General features: G+C 43.5%; 1 protein-coding gene across 9 annotated transcripts in view; it reads left to right on the forward strand.

The window, feature by feature from the left end:
* Positions 1–26669, forward strand: part of ADD1 (adducin 1) — a 146440-nt gene that overhangs the window by 55013 nt on the left and 64758 nt on the right. For all 9 annotated transcript variants that reach the window (XM_038744570.1, XM_038744573.1, XM_038744571.1 and 6 more), the window contains exons 2-4: positions 1248–1461; positions 10680–10842; positions 20108–20259. In XM_038744570.1, coding sequence (XP_038600498.1) covers positions 1267–1461; positions 10680–10842; positions 20108–20259 — 510 coding nt within the window. In that variant the 5' untranslated portion in view covers positions 1248–1266. The remainder of the gene's footprint in view (positions 1–1247; positions 1462–10679; positions 10843–20107; positions 20260–26669) is intronic.

Below are 26669 nucleotides of genomic sequence, written 5' to 3' on the forward strand. Positions count from 1 at the left end.
CAATCAATCAATCAGTCGTATTTATTGAGCGCTTACTGTGTGCAGAGCACTGTGCTAAGCGCTTGGGAAGTCCAGGTTGGCAACATCTAGAGACGGTCCCTACCCAACAGCGGGCTCACAGTCTAGAAGGGGGAGACAGAGAACAAAACCAAACATATTAACAAAATAAAATAAATAGAATAAATATGTACAAGTAAAATAAATAGAGTAATAAATCCATACAAACGTATATACATATATACAGGTGCTGTGGGGAATCAAGCAATCAATCAGTCGTATTTATTGAGCGCTTACTGTGTGCAGAGCACTGTGCTAAGCGCTTGGGAAGTCCAAGTTGGCAACATCTAGAGACGGTCCCTACCCAACAGCGGGCTCACAGTCTAGAAGGGGGAGACAGAGAACAAAACAAAATATATTAACAAAATAAAATCAACAGAATAAATATGTACAAGTAAAATAAATAAATAGAGTAATAAATCCGTACAAACATATATCCATATATACAGGTGCTGTGGGGAAGGGAAGGAGGTAAGGCGAGGGGGATGGAGACGGGGAGGAGGAGGGTTCATAGTCTTAATCCCCATTCTTCTAGACTGTGAGCCCGCTGTTGGGTAGGGACCGTCTCTATATGTTGCCAACTTGGACTTCCCAAGCGCTTAGTACAGTGCTCTGCACACAGTAAGCGATCAATAAATACGATTGAATGAATGAATTTTGCAGATGAGGGAACTGAGGCACTGAGAAGTTAAGGGATGAAGACTGTGAGCCCCCCGTGGGACAGCCTGATCACATTGTAACCTCCCCAGCGCTTAGAACAGTGCTTTGTGCATAGCAAGCGCTTAACAAATGCCATCATTATTATTATTCTTATTTCCATCGGTTGGGCCAGCGATACCTGAACAGCAGGTTGGACTTTGAAGATAATAATGATGGCATTTATTAAGTGCCTCCTTTCATTCATTCAGTCGTATTTATTGAGCGCTTCACTGTGTGCAGAGCACTGTACTGAGCGCTTGGGAAGTCCAAGTTGGCAACATATAGAGACGGTCCCTACCCAACACTATGAGCAAAGCACCGTTCTAAGCGCTGGGGAGGTTACAAGGTGATCAGGTTGCCCCACGGGGGGGCTCCCAGTCTTCATCCCCATTTTCCAGATGAGGTCACTGAGGCCCGGAGACGTGAAGTGACAGTTGAAGACGATGGATCCTGTTGGTGTGGTAATTGCGTGTCGTTTTGCCCTTCCCCAGGGACCTGTAAAGCCGGGCCATGAACGGTGACACAGGGGCAGCGGTGGTGACCTCACCACCCCCGACCACGGCCCCTCACAGGGAGCGGTACTTCGACCGAGTGGATGAGAACAATCCGGAATATCTGCGAGAGAGGAACATGGCCCCGGACCTCCGTCAGGATTTCAACATGATGGAGCAGAAGAAGAGGGTCTCCATGATCCTGCAGAGTCCCGTAAGACAAGGGCATTGGGTTCCCGGCCTCGAGACGGACGTCGTCCTGTTCGGGGCCGTGGCAAACTGGGTGCCTCGCTGTAGGGTTCATTCATTCAATCGTATTTCTTGAGCGCTGACCGTGTGCAGAGCACTGTACTAAGCGCTTGGAAAGTAGTGCACATCTGTAATTTCTCTATCTATATTAAAGTCGGCCTCCCCCTCTAGACTGTAAGGTTGTTGTGGGCAGGGATTGCAATTTTTCTAAGTATATTAAAGTCGGTCTCCCCCTCTAGACTGTAAGGTTGTTATGGGCAGGGATTGTGATTTCTCTATGTATATTTAAGTCGGCCTCCCCCTCTAGACTGTAAGGTTGTGATGGGCAGGGATTGTAATTTCTCCATGTATATTAAAGTCGACCTCCCCCTTTAGACTGTAAGGTTGTTATGGGCAGGGATTGTAATTTCTCTACATATATTAAAGTCGGCCTCCCCCTCTAGACTGTAAAGTTGTTACGGGCAGAGATTGTAATTTCTCCATGTATATTAAAGTCAGTCTCCCCCTCTAGACTGTAAGGTTGCTATGGGCAGGGATTGTAATTTCTCCTTGTATATTAAAGTCAGTCTCCCCCTCTAGACTGTAAGGTTGTTATGGGCAGGGATTGTAATTTCTCCTTGTATATTAAAGTCGGCCTCCCCCTCTAGACTGTAAAGTTGTTACGGGCAGAGATTGTAATTTCTCCATGTATATTAAAGTCAGTCTCCCCCTCTAGACTGTAAGGTTGCTATGGGCAGGGATTGTAATTTCTCCATGTATATTAAAGTCGGCCTCCCCCTCTAGACTGTGAGGTTGTTATGGGCAGGGATTGTAATTTTTCTATGTATATTAAATTTGGCCTCCCCCTCTAGACTGTAAGGTTGTTATGGGCAGGGATTGTAATTTCTCTATTTATATTAAAGTCGGCCTCCCCCTCTAGACTGTAAGGTTGTTATGGGCAGGGATTGTAATTTCTCTATTTATATTAAAGTTGGCCTCCCCCTCTAGACTGTAAGGTTGTTATGGGCAGGGATTGTAATTTCTCCATGTATATTTAAGTTGGCCTCCCCCTCTAGACTGTAAGGTTGCGATGGGCAGGGATTGTAATTTCTCCATGTATATTAAAGTCGGCCTCCCCCTCTAGACTGTAAGGTTGTTATGGGCAGGGATTGTAATTTCTCTATATTAAAGTCGGCCTCCCCCTCTAGACTGTAAGGTTGTTATGGGCAGAGATTGTAATTTCTCTATTTATATTAAAGTCGGCCTCCCCCTCTAGACTGTAAGGTTGTTATGGGCAGGGATTGTAATTTCTCTATTTATATTAAAGTCGGCCTCCCCCTCTAGACTGTAAGGTTGTGTTGGGCAGGGATTGTGATTTCTCTATTTATATTAAAGTTGGCCTCCCCCTCTAGACTGTAAGGTTGTTATGGGCAGGGATTGTAATTTCTCCATGTATATTAAAGTCGGTCTCCCCCTCTAGACTGTAAGGTTGTTATGGGCAGGGATTGTAATTTCTCTATTTATATTAAAGTTGGCCTCCCCCTCTAGACTGTAAGGTTGTTATGGGCAGGGATTGTAATTTCTCTATGTATATTAAAGTCGGCCTCCCCCTCTAGACTGTAAGGTTGTTATGGGCAGGGATTGTAATTTCTCTATGTATATTAAAGTTGGCCTCCCCCTCTAGACTGTAAGGTTGTTATGGGCAGGGATTGTAATTTCTCCATGTATATTAAAGTCGGCCTCCCCCTCTAGACTGTAAGGTTGTTATGGGCAGGGATTGTAATTTCTCTATTTATATTAAAGTCGGCCTCCCCCTCTATACTGTAAAGTTGTAATGGGCAGGGATTGTAATTTCTCTATGTATATTAAAGTCGGCCTCCCCCCTAGACTGTAAGGTTGTTATATTAATAATAATAATAATAATGATAGCATTTATTAAGCGCTTACTATGTGCAAAGCACTGTTCTAAGCGCTGGGGAGATTACAAGGTGATCAGGTTGTCCCACAGGGGGCTCACAGTCTTCATCCCCATTTTACAGATGAGGTAACTGAGGCCCAGAGAAGTGAAGTGACTTGCCCAAAGTCACACAGCTGACAATTGGCGGAGCTGAGATTTGAACCCATGACCTCTGACACCAAAGCCCGGGCTCTTTCCAATGAGCCACGCTGCTTCTCTAAATAGAGTAATAAATATGTAGAAACATATATACAGGTGCTGTGGGGAAGGGAAGGAGGTAAGACGGGGGGATCACAGTCTTAATCCCCATTTTCCAGATGAGGGAACTGAGGCCCAGAGAAGTGAAGTGACTTGCCCAAAGTCACCCAGCTGACAATTGGCGGAGCCGGGATTTGAACCCACGACCTCTGACTCCAAAGCCCAGGCTCTTTCCACTGAGCCACGCTGCTTCTCTGTTATGGGCAGGGATTGTAATTTCTCCATGTATATTAAAGTCAGTCTCCCCCTCTAGACTGTAAGGTTGTTATGGGCAGGGATTGTAATTTCTCTATTTATATTAAAGTCGGCCTCCCCCTCTAGACTGTAAGGTTGTTATGGGCAGGGATTGTGTCTGTTACATTGTTATATTGTACTGTCCCAAGCACTTAGTATAGTGTTTTGCACACAGTAAGCGCTCAAAAAATAGGGTTGAAAAGTACAGTTTGGCACCAGATAGAGACGGTCCCTACCCACCAACGGGCTTACAGTCTAGAAGGGGGAGACAGACAACAAAACAGAACAAGTAGACTGGTGACAATATCATCAGAATAGATAAATAAAATTATAGATTCATTCCAATTTATTGAGTGCTTACTGTGTGCAGAGCACTGTACTAAGCGCCTGGAAAGTACAATTCGGCACCAGATAGAGACGGTCCCTACCCACCAACGGGCTCACAGTCTAGAAGGGGGAGACAGACAACAAAACAAAACAAGTAGACAGGTGACAATATCATCAGAATAGATAAATAGAATTATTTAGATTCATTCCTGCTTATTGAGCGCTTACTGTGTGCAGAGCACTGTACTAAGCGCTTGGAAAGTACAATTCGGCACCAGTTAGAGACAGTCCCTACCCAACAACGAGCTTGCAGTCTAGGAGGGGGAGACAGATGACAAAACAAGACAAGTAGACAGGTCACAATATCATCAGAATAGATAAATAAAATTATAGGTTCATTCCAGTTTATTGAGCGCTTACTATGTGTAGAGCACTGTACTAAGCGCCTGGAAAGTACAATTTGGCACCAGATAGAGACGGTCCCTACCCACCAACGGGCTCACAGTCTAGAAGGGGGAGACAGACAACAAAACAAAACAAGTAGACAGGTGACAATATCATCAGAATAGATAAATAGAATTATAGATTAATTCCTGCTTATTGAGTGCTTACTGTGTGCAGAGCACTGTACTAAGCGCTTGGAAAGTACAATTCGGCACCAGTTAGAGACAGTCCCTACCCAACAACGAGCTTGCAGTCTAGGAGGGGGAGACAGATGACAAAACAAGACAAGTAGACAGGTCACAATATCATCCGAATAGATAAATAAAATTATAGGTTCATTCCAGTTTATTGAGCGCTTACTATGTGCAGAGCACTGTACTAAGCGCCTGGAAAGTACAATTTGGCACCAGATAGAGATGGTCCCTACCCACCAACGGGCTCACAGTCTAGAAGGGGGAGACAGACAACAAAACAAAACAAGTAGACAGGTGACAATATCATCAGAACAGATAAATAGAATTATAGATTCATTCCTGCTTATTGAGCGCTTACTGTGTGCAGAGCACTGTACTAAGCGCTTGGAAAGTACAATTCGGCACCAGTTAGAGACAGTCCCTACCCAACAACGAGCTTGCAGTCTAGGAGGGGGAGGCAGACGACAAAACAAAACAAGTAGACAGGTGACAATATCATCCGAATAGATAAATAAAATTATAGATTCATTCCAGTTTATTGAGCGCTTACTGTGTGCAGAGCACTGTACTAAGCGCTTGGAAAGTGCAATTCGGCGCCAGATAGAGACAGTCCCTACCCAACAACGGGCTTGCAGTCTAGGAGGGGGAGACAGACAACAAAACAAAACAAGTTGACAGGCATCAATAGAATAATAATAATAATGGCATTTATTAAGCGTTTACTATGTGCAAAGCACTGTTCTAAGTACTGGGGAGGTTACAAGGTGATCAGGTTGTCCCACGGGGGGCTCACAGTTTTAATCCCCATTTTACAGATGAGGGAACTGAAGCCCAGAGAAGTTAAGTGACTTGCCTAAAGTCACACAGCCGACAGTTGGCGGAGCCGGGATTTGAACCCATGACCTCTGACTCCAAAGCCCGGGCTCTTTCCACTGAGCCACGCTGCTTCTCAACAGATAAAGAGAATTATACGTTCACTCATTCATTCATTCAATCATATTTATTGAGCGCTTAATGTGTGCAGAGCACTGTACGAAGCGCTTGGGAAGTCCACGTTGGCAACATATAGAGACTGTGAGCCCACTGTTGGGTAGGGACCGTCTCTATATGTTGCCAACTTGGACTTCCCAAGCGCTTAGTACAGTGGTTTGCACACAGTAAGCACTCAATAAATACGATTGATTGATTGACGGTCCCTTCCCAACAACGGGCTCACAGTCTAGAAGGGGGAGACAGACAACGGAGCAAAACAAGTAGACAGGTGTCAGTACCATCAAGCGCTTAGTACAGTGCTCTGCACACAGTAAGCGCTCAATAAATGTCATTGAATGAATGAATACCATCAGAATAAATAGAATTATAGCTGTATACACATCATTAGTGAAATAAATTGAGTAATAAATATGTACAAATATACACAAATGCTGTGAGGAGGGGGAAGGGGTAGGGCAGAGGGAGGGAGGGGGATGATGGGGAAGGGAGGAGGAGGAGAGGGAAAGGGGGGCTCAGTCTGGGAAGGCCTCCTGGAGGCGGTGAGCTCTCAATAGGGCTTTGATAATAATAATAATAATAATAATAATAATAATGATGGGATGAGAAGCTATGAATTTGATGATATCCTGGTGGGGTTGCATTGGGGGTAGGGGGAGGGATTTTTTTAGCCCCCTTCTATCTGCCCGGCTGGGAGTTTTGGTACTAAACCAAAGCAGCGTGGCTTCAGTGGAAATCAATCAATCAATCAATCGTATTTATTGAGCGCTTACTGTGTGCAGAGCACTGTACTAAGCGCTTGGGAAGTACAAGTTGGCAACATATAGGGACAGTCCCTACCCAGCAGTGGGCTCACAGTCTAAAAGGGGGAGACAAAACCAAACATACTAACAAAATAAAATAAATAGAATAGATATGTACAAGTAAAATAAATAAATAGAGTAATAAATATGTACAAACATATATATATATATTTCATATATATATGTGGAAAGAGCCCGGGCTTTGGAGTCAGAGGTCATGGGTTCAAATCCCGGCTCCGCCAATTGCTAGCTCTGTGGCTTGGGGCAAGTCACTTCACTTCTCTGGGCCTCAGTTCCCTCATCTGTCAAATGGGGATGAAGACTGTGAGCCCCCTGTGGGACAGCCTGTTCACCTTGTCACCTCCCCGGTGCTTAGAACAGTGCTAGGCACATAGCGTGGCTTGAGAGCCAGAGGTCATGGATTCGAATTCCGGCTCCGCCACTTGAAAGCTGTGTGGCCTTGGGCAAGTCACTTAACTTCTCCGAGCCTCAGTTCCCTCATCTGGAAAATGGGGATGAAGACTGTGAGCCCCCCGTGGGACAACCTGATCACATTGTACCCCCCCCCCAGCGCTTAGAACAGTGCCTTGCACATAGTAAGCGCTTAACAAATAATAATAATAATAATGATGGCATTTATTAAGTGCTTGTTCTAAGCGCCGGGGTGGATACACAGTAATCAAGTTGTCCCACATGGGGCTCACAGACTTAATCCCCATTTTCCAGATGAGGTAACTGAGGCTCAGAGAAGTTAAGTGACTTGCCCAAGGCCACACAGCTGACGAGTGGCAGAGCCGGGATTCGAACAAATGCCATTATTATTAGTAGTAGTAGTAAGCGCTTAATAAATGCTATCATTATTATCACTAAAAATGATCTTTTAGACTGTGAGCCCACTGCTGGGTAGGGACTGTCTCTATATGTTGCCAATTTGTACTTCCCAAGCGCTTAGTCCAGTGCTCTGCACACAGTAAGCGCTCAGTAAATACGATTGATGATGATGATGATGATGATGGCATTTATTAAGCGCTTACTACGTGCAAAGCACTGTTCTAAGCTCTGGGGGGATACAAGGTGATTAGGTTGTCCCACGTGGGGCTCACAGACTTAATCCCCCTTTTACAGATGAGGGAACTGAGGCATAGAGAAGTTAAGTGACTTGCCCAAGTCACACAGCTAATTGGCGGAGCCGGCAGTTGTTAAGTGCTTACTATGTGCAAAGCACTGTACTAAGCGCTGGGGAGGTTACAAAGTGATGAGGTTGTCCCACGGGGAGCTCACAGTCTTCATCTCCATTTTCCAGATGAGGGAACTGAGGCCCAGAGAAGTCAAGTGACTCGCCCAAAGTCACCCAGCTGACAATTGGCAGAGCCGGGATTTGAACCCATAATAATAATGATAATGGTGGTGATTGTTAAGCGCTTACTATGTGCAGAGCACTGTTCTAAGCACTGGGGAAGATACAAGGTGATCAGGTTGTCCCACGTGGGGTTCACAATCTTAATCCCCACTTTCCAGATGAGGGAACTGAGGCCCAGAGAAGTCAAGTGACTCACCCCAAGTCCCACAGCTGGCAATTGGCGGAGCCGGGATTTGAACCCATAATAATAATGATAATGATGGCGGTTGTTAAGCGCTTACTATGTGCAAAGCACTGTTCTAGGCGCTGGGGAGGATACAAGGTGATCAGGTTGTCCCGTGTGCGGCTCAGAGTCTTAATCCCCATTTTCCAGGTGAGGGAACTGAGGCCCAGAAAAGTCAAGTGACTCGCCCAAAGTCACCCAGCTGGCAATTGGCAGAGCTGGGATTTGAACCCATAATTAATAATAATAATAATAATAATAATGGCAGTTGTTAAGCGCTTACTATGTGCAAAACAGTGTTCTAAGCGCTGGGGAAGATACAAGGTGATCAGGTTGTCCCACGGGGGGCTCACAATCTTAATCCCCACTTTCCAGATGAGGGAACTGAGGCCCAGAGAAGTCAAGTGACTCGCCCAAAGTCACACAGCTGGCAATTGGCGGAGCCGGGATTTGAACCCATAATAATAATAATAATAATAATAATAATAATGATGATGATGATGATCTTCAGGCCTCACTCTCCCCCATGGACGGTTCCGCCGATCAAAACGTCACCCTGGGATTTCTCCGCAGGCATTCTGTGAAGAACTGGAGTCGATGATCCAGGAACAGTTCAAGAAAGGGAAGAAGCAATTGGCAGAGCCGGGATTTGAACCCATAATAATAATAATAATAATAATAATAATAAGAATAATAATAATAAAAATGATGATGATGATGATGATGATGATGATCTTCAGGCCTCACTCTCCCCCGGGGACGGTTCCGCCGGTCAAAACGTCACCCTGGAATTTCTCCGCAGGCATTCTGTGAAGAGCTGGAGTCGATGATCCAGGAACAGTTCAAGAAAGGGAAGAAGCAATTGGCAGGGCCGGGATTTGAACCCATAATAATAATAATGATAATAATAATAATAATAATAATGATGATGATGATGATCTTCAGACCTCACTCTCCCCCGGGGACGGTTCCGCCGGTCAAAACGTCACCCTGGGATTTCTCCGCAGGCATTCTGTGAAGAGCTGGAGTCGATGATCCAGGAACAGTTCAAGAAAGGGAAGAAGCAATTGGCAGAGCCGGGATTTGAACCCATAATAATAATAATAATAATAATAATAATAATAATGATGATGATGATGATCTTCAGGCCTCACTCTCCCCCGGGGACGGTTCCGCCGGTCAAACCGTCACCCTGGGATTTCTCCGCAGGCATTCTGTGAAGAGCTGGAGTCGATGATCCAGGAACAGTTCAAGAAAGGGAAGAAGCAATTGGCAGGGCCGGGATTTGAACCCATAATAATAATAATAATAATAATGATGATCTTCAGGCCTCACTCTCCCCCGGGGACGGTTCCGCCGGTCAAAATGTTACCCTGGGATTTCTCCGCAGGCATTTTGTGAAGAGCTGGAGTCGATGATCCAGGAACAGTTCAAGAAAGGGAAGAAGCAATTGGCAGGGCCGGGATTTGAACTCATAATAATAATAATAATAATAATAATAATAATAATAACCCATAATAATAATAATAATGATGATGATGATGATGATCTTCAGGCCTCACTCTCCCCCGGGGACGGTTCCGCCGGTCAAAACGTCACCCCAGGATTTCTCCGCAGGCATTCTGTGAAGAGCTGGAGTCGATGATCCAGGAACAGTTCAAGAAAGGGAAGAAGCAATTGGCAGGGCCGGGATTTGAACCCATAATAATAATAATAACCCATAATAATAATAATAATAATAATAATGATGATGATATTCAGGCATTACTGTCCCCCGGGGACGGTTCTGCCGGTCAAACCGTCACCCTGGGATTTCTCCGCAGGCATTTTGTGAAGAGCTGGAGTCGATGATCCAGGAACAGTTCAAGAAAGGGAAGAAGCAATTGGCAGGGCCGGGATTTGAACCCATAATAATAATAATAATAATAATAATAATAATAATGATGATGATCTTTAGGCATCACTCTCCCCTGGGGACGGTTCCGCCGGTCAAACCGTCACCCTGGGATTTCTCCGCAGGCATTTTGTGGAGAGCTGGAGTCGATGATCCAGGAACAGTTCAAGAAAGGGAAGAAGCAATTGGCTGAGCCGGGATTTGAACCCATAATAATAATAATAATAATAATAATAATAATAATAATAATAATAATGATGATGATGATGATCTTCAGGCCTCACTCTCCCCCGGGGACGGTTCCGCCGGTCAAAACGTCACCCTGGGATTTCTCCGCAGGCATTCTGTGAAGAGCTGGAGTCGATGATCCAGGAACAGTTCAAGAAAGGGAAGAAGCAATTGGCAGGGCCGGGATTTGAACCCATAATAATAATAATAATAATAATAATGATCTTCAGGCCTCACTCTCCCCCGGGGACGGTTCCGCCGGTCAAACCGTCACCCTGGGATTTCTCCGCAGGCATTCTGTGAAGAACTGGAGTCGATGATCCAGGAACAGTTCAAGAAAGGGAAGAACCCCACGGGCCTCTTGGCGCTGCAGCAGATCGCGGATTTCATGACCACCAATGTCCCGAGCGTCTACCCGGCGGCCCCCCAGGGCGGGATGGCCGCGCTGAATATGAGTAAGTAGAGGCCAGGCCGGGGTCGGGACCCTGTCAATCAATCGGATTTATTGAGCGCTTACTTTGTGCGGAGCGCTGGACTAAGCCGGAGGTTGGGATGCGGCTCCGGGAGCTTGGCGGGAACTCAGCTCTGCCCGATCCCGAGCGGTTTAGTGGTTTAATAATAATAATAATTGGCATTTATTAAGCGCTTACTATGTGCAAAGCACCGTTCTAAGCGCTGGGGAGGATACCGGGCGATCAGGTTGTCCCACGTGGGGCTCACAGTCTTAATCCCCATTTTACAGGTGAGGTAACTGAGGCCCAGAGAAGTGAAGTGACTTGCCCAAGATCACACAGCAAGATCTGGTTTAGTGGAGAAGAGCCCGGGCTTTGGAGTCAGAAGTCATGGGTTCAAACCCCCGGCTCCGCCACTTGGCAGCTGGGTGACTTTGGGCAAGTCACTTCACTTCTCTGGGCCTCAGTTCCCTCATCTGGAAAATGGGGATTGAGACTGTGAGCCCCCCGTGGGACAACCTGTTCACCTTGTAACCTCCCCAGTGCTTAGAACAGTGCTTTGCACATAGTAAGCGCTTAATAAATGCCATTATTATTATTCTTATTTAGATCGCCGGGGTAACGGACCGGCGGCGGCCGATGCCGACCGCCTGTGCTTTGGAGCGACGGCCGAAGTCGGAGAGTCCCGCGAGGAAGAGGGAGGGAAAGAGCAGCCGGGATAATAATAATAATGGCATTTATTAAGCGCTTGCTATATGCAAAGCGCTGTTCTGAGCGCTGGGGTAGATACAAGATAATAATAATGGCATTTATTAAGTGCTTACTACATGCAAAGCACTGTTTTAAGCGCTGGGGTAGATATGAGATAATAATAATAATAATGGCATTTATTAAGTGCTTACTATATGCAAAGCGCTGTTTTAAGCGCTGGGGTAGATACAAGATAATAATAATAATGGCATTTATTAAGTGCTTACTACATGCAAAGCACTGTTTTAAGCGCTGGGGTAGATACAAGATAATAATAATGGCATTTATTAAGTGCTTACTACATGCAAAGCACTGTTTTAAGCGCTGGGGTAGATACAAGATAATAATAATAATAATAATGGCATTTATTAAGCACTTACTACATGCAAAGCACTGTTTTAAGCACTGGGGTAGATACAAGATAATAATAGTAATAATGGCATTTATTAAGTGCTTACTATATGCAAAGCACTGTTTTAAGCGCTGGGGTAGATCCAAGATAATAATAATAATGGCATTTATTAAGCGCTTACTATGTGCAAAGCGCTGTTCTGAGCGCTGGGGTAGATACAAGATAATAATAATGGCATTTATTAAGTGCTTACTACATGCAAAGCACTGTTTTAAGCGCTGGGGTAGATACAAGATAATAATAATAATAATAATGGGATTTATTAAGTGCTTACTACGTGCAAAGCACTGTTTTAAGCGCTGGGGTAGATACAAGATAATAGTAATGGTATTTATTAAGTGCTTACTACATGCAAAGCACTGTTTTAAGCGCTGGGGTAGATCCAAGATAATAATAATAATAATAATGGCATTTATTAAGTGCTTACTATGTGCAAAGCGCTGTTCTGAGCGCTGGGGTAGATACAAGATAATAATAATGGCATTTATTAAGTGCTTACTACATGCAAAGCACTGTTTTAAGTGCTGGGGTAGGTACAAGATAATAATAATAATAATAATAATGGCATTTATTAAGCGCTTACTACGTGCAAAGCACTGTTCTAAGCGCTGGGGTAGATACTAGATAATAATAATGGCATTTATTAAGTGCTTACTACATGCAAAGCACTGTTCGAAGTTCTGGGGTAGATACAAGATAATAATAATGGCATTTATTAAGTGCTTACTACATGCAAAGCACTGTTCTAAGCGCTGGGGTAGATACAAGATAATAATAATAATAATGGCATTTATTAAGTGCTTACTACATGCAAAGCACTGTTTTAAGCGCTGGGGTAGATACAAGATAATAATAATAATAATAATGGCATTTATTAAGTGCTTACTATATGCAAAGCACTGTTAAGCGCTGGGGTAGATACAAGATAATAATAATAATAATGGCATTTATTAAGTGCTTACTATGTGCAAAGCACTGTTCTGAGTGCTGGGGTAGATACAAGATAATAATAATAATAACAATGGCATTTATTAAGCGCTTACTATGTGCAAAGCACTGTTCATGGGTTCGTGGGTCATGGGTTCGAATGCAGACTCCACTACATGTCCGTTGTGTGACCTTGAGCAAGTCACTTAACTTCTCTGAGCCTCAGTTCCCTCATCTGTAAAATGGGGATTAAGACTGTGAGCCCGACATGGGACAACTTGATCACCTTGTATCATCATTATTATTATTATTACTTTGAAGAGCTCTTTAATAATAATAATAATAATGTTGATGGCATTTATTAAGCGCTTTCTATGTGCAAAGCACTGTTCTAAGCGCTGGGGTAGATACAAGATAATAATAATAATGATAATGGCATCTATTAAGCGCTTACTGTGTGCAAAGCACTGTTCTAAGGGCTGGGGTAGATACAAGATAATAATAATGATAATAATGGCATTTATTAAGCGCTTACTATGTGCAAAGCACTGTTTTAAGCGCTGGGGTAGATACAAGATAATAATAATAATAATAATAATGGCATTTATTAAGCGCTTACTATGTGCAAAGCACTGTTCTAAGCACTGGGGTAGATACAAGATAATAATAATAATAATAATGGCATTTATTAAGCACTTACTATGTGCAAAGTACTGTTCTAAGCGCTGGGGTAGATACAAGATAATCATAATGGCATTTATTAAGCACTTACTATGTGCAAAGCACTGTTCTAAGCGCTGGGGTAGATACAAGATAATAATAATAATAATAATGGCATTTATTAAGCACTTACTATGTGCAAAGCACTGTTCTAAGCGCTGGGGTAGATGCAAGATAATAATAATGGGATTTGTTAAGCGCTTACTATGTGCAAAGTACTGTTCCAAGCGCTGGGGAGGTTACAAGGTGATCAGGCTGTCCCACGGGGGGCTCACAGAGCTGGGGGCCCCGTGGAGAATAGTTATTACTCTATTTATTTCTCTATTTATTTTACTTGTACATATCTATTCTGTTTATTTTATTAGTATGTTTGGTTTTGTTCTCCGTCTCCCCCTTTTAGACTGCGAGCCCGCCGTTGGGTAGGGACCGTCTCTAGACGTTGCCAATTTGTACTTCCCAAGCACTCAGTACAGTGCTCTGCACATAGTAAGCGCTCAATAAATACAATTGATGATGATGATGATGATGATGATGATGGAGAATCCCAAACCTCCCAATGGCACCAATATTCAGCTTCAGGGAATGGGAGAGGATGTTTCAGGAAGGCTCAGGGCTGCCTTTATCGCAACAAACACCGAACCGAGTCCATTCGGGCATCCAGAGCCCCGGGGGGCTCAGAGGGGCGATCTCACCAGTTGGGTTGTGCTTATTCAGCGCTTAGAACAGTGCTCTGCACATAGTAAGCGCTTAACAAACGCCATTATTATTATTATTATTATTATTATTCATTCATTCAATGGCATCTGTTAAGCGCTTACTATGTGCAAAGCACTGTTGTAAGGGCTGGGGTAGATACAAGATAATAATAATGATACTAATGGCATTTATTAAGTGCTTACTATGTGCAAAGCACTGTTGTAAGCGCTGGGGTAGATACAAGATAATAATAATAATAATGGCATTTATTAAGCGCTTACTATGTGCAAAGTACCGTTCTAAGCGCTGGGGTAGATACAAGATAATAATAATGATAATGGCATCCATTAAGCGCTTACTATGTGCAAAGCACTGTTCTAAGGGCTGGGGTAGATACAAGATAATAATAATGATACTAATGGCATTTATTAAGTGCTTACTATGTGCAAAGCACTGTTGTAAGCACTGGGGTAGATACAAGATAATAATAATAATAATGGCATTTATTAAGCGCTTACTATGTGCAAGGAACCGTTCTAAGCGCTGGGGTAGATACAAGATAATAATAATGATAATGGCATCTATTAAGCGCTTACTATGTGGTAAGCACTGTTCTAAGGGCTGGGGTAGATACAAGATAATAATAATGATACTAATGGCATTTATTAAGTGCTTACTATGTGCAAAGCACTGTTCTAAGCGCTGGGGTAGATACAAGATAATAATAATAATGGCATTTATTAAGCACTTATTATGTGCAAAGTACTGTTCTAAGCGCTGGGGTAGATACAAGATAATAATAATAATGATAATAGCATCTATTAAGCGCTTACTATGTGCAAAGCACTGTTCTAAGCGCTGGGGTAGATACAAGATAATAATAATAATGGCATTTATTAAGCACTTACTATGTGCAAAGTACTGTTCTAAGCACTGGGGTAGATACAAGATAATAATAATGATACTAATGGCATTTATTAAGTGCTTACTATGTGCAAAGCACTGTTTTAAGCGCTGGTGTAGATACAAGATAATAATGATAGTAATGGCATTTATTAAGCACTTACTATGTGCAAAGTACCGTTCTAAGCGCTGGGGTAGATGCAAGATAATAATAATGGGATTTATTAAGCGCTTACTATGTGCAAAGTACTGTTCCAAGCGCTGGGGAGGTTACAGGGTGATCAGGCTGTCCCACGGGGGGCTCACAGAGCTGGGGGCCCCGTGGAGAATAGTTATTACTCTATTTATTTATTTTACTTGTACATATCTATTCTATTTATTCTATTTTGTTCGTATGTTTGGTTTTGTTCCCTGTCTCCCCCTTTTAGACTGTGAGCCCACTGTTGGGTAGGGACTGTCTCTAGACGTGGCCAATTTGTACTTCCCAAGCGCTTAGTCCAGTGCTCTGCCCATAGTAAGCGCTCAATAAATACGATTGATGATTCATTCATTCAATCGTACTAAGCGCTTGGAAAGCGCAACTCGGCAACAGATAGAGACAATCCCTTCCCGACGCCGGGCTCGCGGTCTAGAAGGGGGAGACAGACAACAACAACAAAAGTAGAAAGACATCAATACCATCAGAATAAATAGAATTACAGAAATACAAGCATCATTAACTCATTCATTCAATCGTATTTACTGGGCACTTACTGTGTGCAGAGCACTGGACTAAGTATTAATAAAATAGAGTAATAAATATGTACAAATATCTATCTATCTATCTATATATATATATATATATCTTCTCTGAGCCTCAGTTACCTCATCTGTAAAATGGGGATTAAGACTGTGAACCCCACATGGGACAACCTGATCACTTTGTATCCCCCTCCAGTGCTTAGAACAGTGCTTTGCACATAGTAAGCGCTTAACAAATGCCAACATTATTATTATTATTATTATTATATAGATATATATAGATATATATTTGTACATATTTGTACGTATTTATTACTCTATTTTATTATATATATATACCCAAGTGCTGTGGGGAGGGGAAGGTGGGAGGGGAGATAGCTATGTGGACACATCATTAATATTTTTTTAGTGTCCATCTCCCTCATCTTCGTCAATGGTATTTATTGAGAGAAGCAGCGTGGCTCAGTGGAAAAGAGTAATTAAGTGCTTAGTAAGTAATTAAGGGCTTAGTAATAATAATAATGGCATTTATTAAGCGCTTACTATGTGCAAAGCACTGTTTTAAGCGCTGGGGGGATACAAGGTGATCAGGTTGTCCCACGTGGGGCTCGCAGTCTTCATCCCCATTTTACAGATGAGGGAACTGAGGCCCGGAGAAGTGAAGTGACTTGCCCAAGGTCACACAGCTGACAAGTGGCAGAGCCGGGATTTGAACCCTTGACCTCTGACTCTAAAGCCCAGGCTCTTTCCCACTGAGCCACGCTGCTTCTCTATAGTAATGATGGCATTTGTTAAGCGCTTACTATGTGCAAAGCACTGTTCTAAGCGCTGGGGGGGATACAAGGTGATCAGGTTGTCCCACTTGGGGCTCACAGTCTTCATCCCCATTTTACAGATGAGGGAACTGAGGCCCAGAGAAGTGAAGTGACTTCCCCAAAGTCACACAGCTGACAATTGGCGGAGCCGGGATTTGAACCCATGACCTCTGACTCCAAAGCCCGGGCTCTTTCCCATGAGCCACGCTGCTTCTCTAGTGCAGAGCTCTGCACATAGTAAGCGCTCAATAAATACGATTGAATGAATGAATGAATGTGTGCAGAGCACTGTACTAAGCGCTTGGGAAGTCCGAGTTGGCAACATATAGAGACGGTCCCTACCCAACAGTGGGGCTTATGGAATGAAAGCAAATATAAATGGAATCGCCACCCACCCCCTCCGTGATGTTGGAAAATCTTCCCAAGCCCAGAATGGGCGTCCGTTGGTTTTTAGAAAATCAACACTTCATCATCAATCGTATTTATTGAGCGCTTACTGTGTGCAGAGCACTGTACTAAGCGCTTGGGAAGTCCAAGTTGGCAACATATAGAGACAGTCCCGACCCAACAGCGGGCTCACAGTTGTCCGTTTTAGCGTGAAACGGAAACTATGAATTGTCACCTCAAGAGGTTCTGAAAATAATCAGAATGGGCTCTCTCCAATCAGTCAATCAATCAATCAATCAATCGTATTTATCGAGCGCTTACCGTGTGCAGAGCAGTGAAGGATATGTTGCCCAATTGTACTTCCCAAGCGCTTAGTACAGTGCTCTGCACACAGTAAGCGCTCAATAAATACGAGTGAATGAATGAAAAGTGATTTCTAATCATACGTAAAGTTGTCGGAGGTGGGATTTTTATTTATTTATTTATTTTACTTGTACATATCTATTCTATTTATTTTCTTTTGTTAGTATGTTTTGTTCTCTGTCTCCCCCTTTTAGCCTGTGAGCCCACTGTTGGGTAGGGACTGTCTCTAGATGTTGCCAATTTGTACTTCCCAAGCGCTTAGTACAGTGCTCTGCACACAGTAAGCGCTCAATAAATACGAGTGAATGAATGAAAAGTGACTTCTAATCATACGTAAAGTTGTCAGAGGTGGGATTTTTATTTATTTATTTATTTATTTATATTATTTGTACATATCTATTCTATTGATTTTCTTTTGTTAGTATGTTTGGTTTTGTTCTCTGTCTCCCCCTTTTAGACTGTGAGCCCACTGTTGGGTAGGGACCGTCTCTAGATGTTGCCAATTTGTACTTCCCAAGCGCTTAGTACAGTGCTCTGCACACAGTAAGCGCTCAATAAATACGAGTGAATGAATGAAAAGTGATTTCTAATCATACGTAAAGTTGTCGGAGGTGGGATTTTTATTTATTTATTTTATTTGTACATATCTATTCTATTTATTTTCTTTTGTTAGTATGTTTGGTTTTGTTCTCTGTCTCCCCCTTTTAGACTGTGAGCCCACTGTTGGGTAGGGACTGTCTCTAGATGTTGCCAATTTGGACTTCCCAAGTGCTTAGTACAGTGCTCTGCACACAGTAAGCGCTCAATAAATACGAGTGAATGAATGAAAAGTGATTTCTAATCATACGTAAAGTTGTCGGAGGTGGGATTTTTATTTCTTTATTTTACTTGTACATATCTATTCTATTTATTTTCTTTTGTTAGTATGTTTGGTTTTGTTCTCTGTCTCCCCCTCCCCCCTCCCCCTCTTCCCCTCGTCCCCCTCTCCACCCCCCCCATCTTACCTCCTTCCCTTCCCCACAGCACCTGTATATATGTATATATGGTTGTACATATTTATTACTCTATTTATTTATTTATTTATTTATTTTACTTGTACATTCTATCCTATTTATTTTATTTTGTTGGTATGTTTGGTTCTGTTCTCTGTCTCCCCCTTTTAGACTGTGAGCCCACTGTTGGGTAGGGACTGTCTCTGTGTGTTGCCAATTTGTACTTCCCAAGTGCTTAGTACAGTGCTCTGCACATAGTAAGCGCTCAATAAATACGATTGATTGATTGATTGATTGTCTCCCCCTTTTAGACTGTGAGCCCACTGTTGGGTAGGGACCGTCTCTAGATGTTGCCAATTTGTACTTCCCAAGCGCTTAGTACAGTGCTCTGCACACAGTAAGCGCTCAATAAATACGATTGATGATGATGATGATGATGATTTAGACCGGCCACTGGGCTAGGAAGAATGCCCTGTCCGCCTCTCGGCTCGCTCGTCGCCCGTCAGAAATTTGAAACAGTGCCGGAGACCAGAGGGTGAAAGATTGGTCCCTGGGGCAGCGTCAGCGGACACTTGGGAAAATGAAAGATTTTTCATTGTACCGTGTTGTCGGGATTGGAAGAATTTCCATCGTTCCATTTCCTTGAAATCCTTCGGAGGACCCACCCCAGCACTTATAGGCAGAAAACCTCTGCAGGGTATTTGGAAATCACTTTCGAACAAATACCACGTCCACGTTTATCTTTAAGATGATAGGTTGTTAATTGATGATGAATTTGTACTTCCCAAGCGCTTAGTCCAGTGCTCTGCACACAGTAAGCGCTCAATAAATGCGATTGATGACGATGATGATGAATTTGAGGGGAAGAACGGAGTATTCCCACCAGATTTTCCCTTCCCCTTGTCAGAGGAAACTCTGGGACCTCCGATCTCTACCCTCTGGTACCCAGCCGTACCGAGGGTTATCCGATGCAAACCGTAAAGGTCGAGATGCTCCAGGAGACTCCCTGCGCTTATTCTGGGAGTTTGAGAAATCAGCATATAAATAAATTAATTCATTCAATCGTATTTATTGAGCGCTTCCTGTGTGCAGAGCACTGGGCTAAGCACTTGGGAAGTCCAAGTTGGCAACATCTAGAAACGGTCCCTACCCAACAGCGGGCTCACAGTCTAGAAGGGGGAGACAGAGAACAAAACGTATTAACAAAATAAAATAAATAGAATAAATATGTACAAATAAATCGTCAGTATGTAATTCATTGTTTTGGTGCCTAGCCCAAAAAAAGCAACAAAAGGGATTATTGAATTTCCAGTCTTTTAGACTGTGAGCCCACTGTTGGGTAGGAACTGTCTCTATATGTTGTACTTCCCAAGCGCTTAGTACAGTGCTCTGCCCACTGTTGGGTAGGAACTGTCTCTCTATGTTGCCAACTTGTACTTCCCAAGCGCTTAGTCCAGTGCTCTGCACACAGTAAGCGCTCAGTAAATACGACTGATTGATTGATTGGTTGAATTTAAACCTGAGCTGAAAAAATGAGTGATTTTTGTTTTTACTCTTTTCAGGTCTCGGCATGGTCACCCCAGTGAATGACCTTAGGGGGTCCGACTCAATTGCTTACGATAAAGGGGAGAAATTATTGCGCTGTAAATTAGCCGCTTTCTACAGACTGGCTGATCTCTTCGGGTGGTCTCAGCTTATTTACAACCACATAACAGTGAGTATTAAATTAGCTAGTGACTAAAACCGTTGTTACCGAAAATGATATTTTTCCCCCCCGTTGTGATCCCAGCTCTTCCTCTTCATTTGGAGAGGCGGTGAAGTAGGGTGAGATGCTGTAAAGTAGAGGAGGGATTCTTCTCCGCAGTTATGCTGAATAATAATAATAATAATAATGGCATTTGTTAAGCGCTTACTATGTGCAAAGCACTGTTCTAAGCGCTGGGGGGGGATACAAGGTGATCAAGTTGTCCCACGTGGGGCTCACAGTCTTCATCCCCATTTTACAGATGAGGGAACTGAAGCTCAGAGAAGTTAAGTGACTTGCCCAAGGTCACACAGCAGACATGTGGCAGAGCTGGGATTCGAACCCATGGCCTCTGACTCCAAAGCCCGGGCTCTTTCCACTGAGCCGCACTGCTTCTCTGAAGAGAATGTCCTGGACCTGAACCAGTTCTGTGTGAAGAGTGTCTTAAGGGACCAGGCTGATGATGATGATGATGATGATGATGGTATTTGTTAAGCGCTTACTATGCGCCAAGCACTGTTCTAAACGCTGAGGAGGATACAAGGTGATGATGATGATGGCATTTATTAAGCGCTTACCGTGGGCAAAGCACTGTTCTAAGCGCTGGGGAGGATACAAGGTGATCAGGTTGTCCCATGTGGGGCTCACAGTCCTAATCCCCATTTGACAGATGAGGTCACTGAGGCCCGGAGAAGTGAAGCGACTTGCCCAAAGCCACACAGCTGACAAGCGGCGGAGCCGGGATTTGAACCCGTGACCTCTGACTCCAAAGCCGGGGCTCGTTCATTCATTCATTCATTCATTCATTCATTCAATCGTATTTATGGAGCGCTCACTGTGTGCAGAGCACTGTACTAAGCGCTTGGGAAGTCCAAGTTGGCAACATCTAGAGACGGTCCCTACCCGACAGCGGGATCACAGTCTAGAAAGGGGAGACAGACAAAACAAAAGATATTAACAAAATAAAATAAGTAGGATAGCAAATATGAACAAGTAAAATAGAGTAATAATAATAATGGTATTTGTTAAGCACTTACTATGTGCAAAGCACTGTTCTAAGCGCTGGAATAATAATAGAGTAATAAGTCTGTACAAACATATATACGGGCTGTGGGGAGGGGAAGGGGGTAGGGCTGGGTCACACTACAGACAAGTGGCTGAGGCAGAATTAGAACCCTGGTCCTCTGACTTAGAAGCCCAGGGTTTTGCCACGAGGCCCCTGCTGCTTCTCTAGGTTTGCAGGTCGGGAATTTGCGGATCGGGGGGAGAGATAATAATAATAATAATAATAGGGATCGGGGGGAGATATAATAATAATAATAATAATAATAGCATTTATTAGGCGCTTACTATGTGCAAAGCACTGTTCTAAGCACTGGGGAATTTACAAGGTGATCAGGTTGTCCCACGTGCGGCTCAGGAGAGTGAAGTAGGAGGTGAACGTGGGAGGATCAAAGAAGGCGAGGTGGAGGTAGTAGCTGGAAGCCAGCTGATATGTGAAAAGACTGTGAGCCCACTGTTGGGCAGAGACTGTCTCTATATGTTGCCAGTTTGTACTTCCCAAGCGCTTAGTACAGTGCTCTGCACACAGTAAGCGTTCAATAAATACGATTGATGATGATGATGATGATGATGATGATGATGATGAGAAAGCATGTGAGGCACGCTAATGGAAAGCCGTGAAGCCAACGGCCGGGAGTTTGTGTTTGAGACGGTGGGAGGTGGGCAGGGATATGTGCCCTTCTAGACTGTGAGCCCACCATTGGGTTGGGACCGTCTCTAGATGTTGCCAACTTGGACTTCCCAAGCGCTTAGGCCAGTGCTCTGCACACAGTAAGCGCTCAATAAATACGATTGAATGAATGAATGAATCGCCAAGATCTGCCCTTTCCTCTCCATCCAAACCGCTACCCTGCTGGTTCAGTCTCTCATCCTCTCCCCACTGGATGACTGCATCAGCCTTCTCTCTGATCTTCCATCCTCGTGTCTCTCCCTCCTTCAATCCATACTTCATGCTGCTGCCCGGATTGTCTTTGTCCAGAAACGCTCTGGGCACGTTACTCCCCTCCTCAAAAATCTGCAGTGGCTACCAAGCAATCTGCGCATCAGGCAGAAACTCCTCCCCCTGGGCTTCCAGGCTGTCCATCCATCCCCTGGCCCCCTCCTCCCTCCCCTCCCTTCTGTCCTTCTCCAGCCCAGCCCGCACCCTCCGCTCCTCCGTCGCTGATCTCCTCACCGTACCTCGTTCTCTCCTGTCCCGCCATCGACCCCCGGCCCACGTCATCCCCCGGGCCCGGAATGGCCTCCCTCCGCCCATCCGCCAAGCTCGCTCTCTTCCTCCCTTCAAAGCCCTACTGAGAGCTCACCTCCTCCAGGAGGCCTTCCCACACTGAGCCCCCTTTTTCCTCTCCCCCTCCCCATCCCCCCCGCCTTACCTCCTTCCCCTCCCCACAGCACCTGGATATATGTCTGTACAGATTTATCAGTCTATTTATTTTACTTGTACATATTTACTCTTCTATTTATTTTGTTAATGATGTGCATTTAGCTTTACTTCTATTTGTTCTGACGACTTGACACCTGCCCAAATGTTTTGTTTTGTTGTCTGTCTCCCCCTTCTAGACTGTGAGCCCGCTGTTGGGTAGGGACCGTCTGTATATGTTGCCGACTTGGACTTCCCAAGTGCTTAGTACGGTGCTCTGCACACAGTAAGCGCTCAATAAATACGATTGATTGAATGAATGAATGAATATGTGCTAGGTTGTCAATCTATCAATCGTATCTATCGAGCGCTTACTGTGTGCAGAGCACTGGACTAAGCGCTTGGGAAGTACAAGTTAACAACATATAGAGACGGTCCCTATCCAACAACGGGCTCACCGTCAAGAAGGGGGAAGCGGACAACAAAACAGAACATGTGGACAGGTGTCAAGTCATCAGAACAAATAGAATTAAAGCTAAATAATAATAATAATGGCATTTAAGTGCTTACTATGTGCAAAGCACTGTTCTAAGCGCTGGTGCACATCATTAACAAAATAAATGGAATAGTAAATATGTACAAGTAAAATAGAGTAATAAATCTGTACAGACATATGTATATATGTTTGTACGTATTTATTACTCTACTTTACTTGAACATATCTATTCTATTTATTTTATTTTGTTAATATGTTTTGTTTTGTTGTCTGTCTCCCCCTTCTAGACTGTGAGCCCACTGTTGGGTAGGGACCGTCTCTAGATGTTGCCAACTTGGACTTCCCAAGTGCTTATTACAGTGCTCTGCACACACTAAGCGCTCAATAAATACGATTGATTGATATATATAGGTGCTGTGGGGAGGGGAAGGAGGTAGGGCCGGGGAGTGTGGAGGAGACTTGAATGCAAAGGGGAAGGAGCACCTGAGAATGAAAGATTGATGATCACCGTCAAGGAGGGAAGCAGGACATGAGTGGCTAACTGAGAATCAATCAGTGACATTTATTGAGCACTTACTGTGTGCAGAGCATCATCATCATCAATCGTATTTATTGAGCACTTACTATGTGCAGAGCACTGTACTAAGCATTTGGGAGAGTGCAGTACCATAGAGTAAGGTAGACGTGATCCTGCCCAAAAGGAGCTAATAGACTAACGTCCTTAAATAATAATAATGGCATTTATTAATCGCTTACTATGTGCAAAACACTGTTCTAAGCGCTGGGGAGGTTACAAGGTGATCAGGTTGGCCCACGGGGGGCTCACAGTCAATCCCCGTTTTACAGATGAGGTAACTGAGGCCCAGAGAAGTGAAGTGACTTCACTTCTGTATATATATATATATATATATATATATATATATATACACGCATATATGTATATACACATATGTATATATGTTTGTACCTATTTATTACTCTATTTTATTTGTACATATTTATTCTATTTATTTTATTTTGTTAATATGTTTTGTTCTCTATCTCCCCCTTCTAGACTGTGAGCCCACTGTTGGGTAGGGACCGTCTCTAGATGTTGCCAACGTGGACTTCCAAAGCGCTTAGTGCAGTGCTCTGCACACAGTAAGCGCTCGATAAATGCAATAGAATGAATGAATGAAGTGACTTGCCCAAAGTCACCCAGCTGACAGTCGGCGGAGCCGGGATTTGAACCCTTGACCACTGACTCCAAAGCCCGGGCTCTTTCCGCCGAGCCACGCTGCTTCTCTTGAAACACCAAATGCGCTGGAAACATTCGGTTCCATTTAAAAATTCTTCTGAGGATGGAAAAGGGTGCAGGTCAAAGTGATACTTGGTCTTCTCTGTGACTCAGTTACCTCATCTGTAAAATGGGGATTAAGACGTGGGACAACCTGATTACCTTGTATCTATCCCAGCGCTTGGAACAGAGCATGGCACATAGTAAGTGCTTAACAAATACCATTATTATTATTATTATTACCTAGGAAAGTCACAATGGAATTACATCTTCAGGGAATCCAGAATCTAGCTCTGCACACAGTAAGTGCTCAATAAATACGATTGAATGAATGAATGAATAAAGACACCCCCGTCAGAATGCCGTTTGAAGACGAGAATTAGGGCGATTGGCTCGTTTCACTTTAGAGCTAGAAAGAGTGATTGCGGGATCCGATTTTTAAAAATCAGAACAAGGGTGACTATAAAAGGACAACTCCAGAATCTTAGTTTCTATAACTGGAGAAGAATTTCACAAAATCCAGGAGCAGATGCCCGGAAGGGGACCGGAATGACTTGAGCGCTTGATTTAGAAAAGGAAATTTATTTGATTTTGTTAATATGTTTTGGTTCGTCGTCCGTCTCCCCCTTCTAGACTGTGAGCTAGAAAGAGTGATTGCGGGATCCGGTTTTTAAAAATCAGAACAAGGGTGACTGTAAAAGGACAACTCCAGAATCTTAGTTTCTATAACTGGAGAAGAATTTCACAAAATCCAGGAGCAGATGCCTGGAAGGGGACCGGAGTGACTTGAGCGCTTGCTTTAGAAAAGGAAATTTGTTTGATTTTGTTAATATGTTTTGGTTCGTCGTCCGTCTCCCCCTTCTAGACTGTGAGCTAGAAAGAGTGATTGCGGGATCCGATTTTAAAAAATCAGAACAAGGGTGACTGTAAAAAGACAACTCCAGAATCTTAGTTTCTATAACTGGAGAAGAATTTCACAAAATCCAGGAGCAGATGCCCGAAAGGGGACCGGAGTGGCTTGAGCGCTTGCTTTAGAAAAGGAAATTTATTTGATTTTGTTCATATGTTTTGTTTTGTCGTCCGTCTCCCCCTTCTAGACTGTGAGCTAGAAAAAGTGATTGCAGGATCCGATTTTTAAAAATCAGAACAAGGGTGACTGTAAAAGGACAACTCCAGAATCTTAGTTTCTATAACTGGAGAAGAATTTCACAAAATCCAGGAGCAGATGCCCGAAAGGGGACCGGAGTGGCTTGAGCGCTTGCTTTAGAAAAGGAAATTTATTTGATTTTGTTAATATGTTTTGGTTCGTCGTCCGTCTCCCCCTTCTAGACTGTGAGCTAGAAAGAGTGATTGCAGGATCCGATTTTTAAAAATCAGAACAAGGGTGACTATAAAAAGACAACTCCAGAATCTTAATTTCTATAACCGGAGAAGAATTTCACAAAATCCAGGAGCAGATGCCTGAAAGGGGACCGGAGTGACTTGAGCGCTTGCTTTAGAAAAGGAAATTTATTTGATTTTGTTAATATGTTTTGTTTTGTCATCCGTCTTCCCCTTCTAGACTCTGAGCTAGAAAGAGTGACTGTGGGATCCGATTTTTAAAAATCAGAACAAGGGTGACTGTAAAAGGACAACTCCAGGATCTTAGTTTCTGTAACTGGAGAAGAATTTCACAAAATCCAGGAGCAGATGCCTGGAAGGGGACCGGAGTGGCTTGAGCGCTTGCTTTAGAAAAGGAAATTTATTTGATTTTGTTAATATGTTTTGGTTCGTCGTCCGTCTCCCCCTTCTAGACTGTGAGCTAGAAAGAGTGATTGTGGGATCCGATTTTTAAAAATGAGAACAAGGGTGACTGTAAAAAGACAACTCCAGAATCTTAGTTTCTATAACTGGAGAAGAATTTCACAAAATCCAAGAGCAGATGCCCGAAAGGGGACCGGAGTGGCTTGAGCGCTTGCTTTAGGAAAGGAAATTTATTTGATTTTGTTAATATGCTTTGTTTTGTCGTCTGTCTCCGCCTTCTAGACTGTGAGCTAGAAAGAGTGACTGTGGGATCCGATTTTTAAAAATCAGAACAAGGGTGACTGTAAAAGGACAACTCCAGGATCTTAGTTTCTATAACTGGAGAAGAATTTCACAAAATCCAGGAGCAGATGCCCGGAAGGGGACCGGAGTGGCTTGAGCGC

Source organism: Tachyglossus aculeatus, chromosome 4, assembly GCF_015852505.1.
Source record: "Tachyglossus aculeatus isolate mTacAcu1 chromosome 4, mTacAcu1.pri, whole genome shotgun sequence".
Lineage (NCBI taxonomy): Eukaryota > Metazoa > Chordata > Mammalia > Monotremata > Tachyglossidae > Tachyglossus > Tachyglossus aculeatus.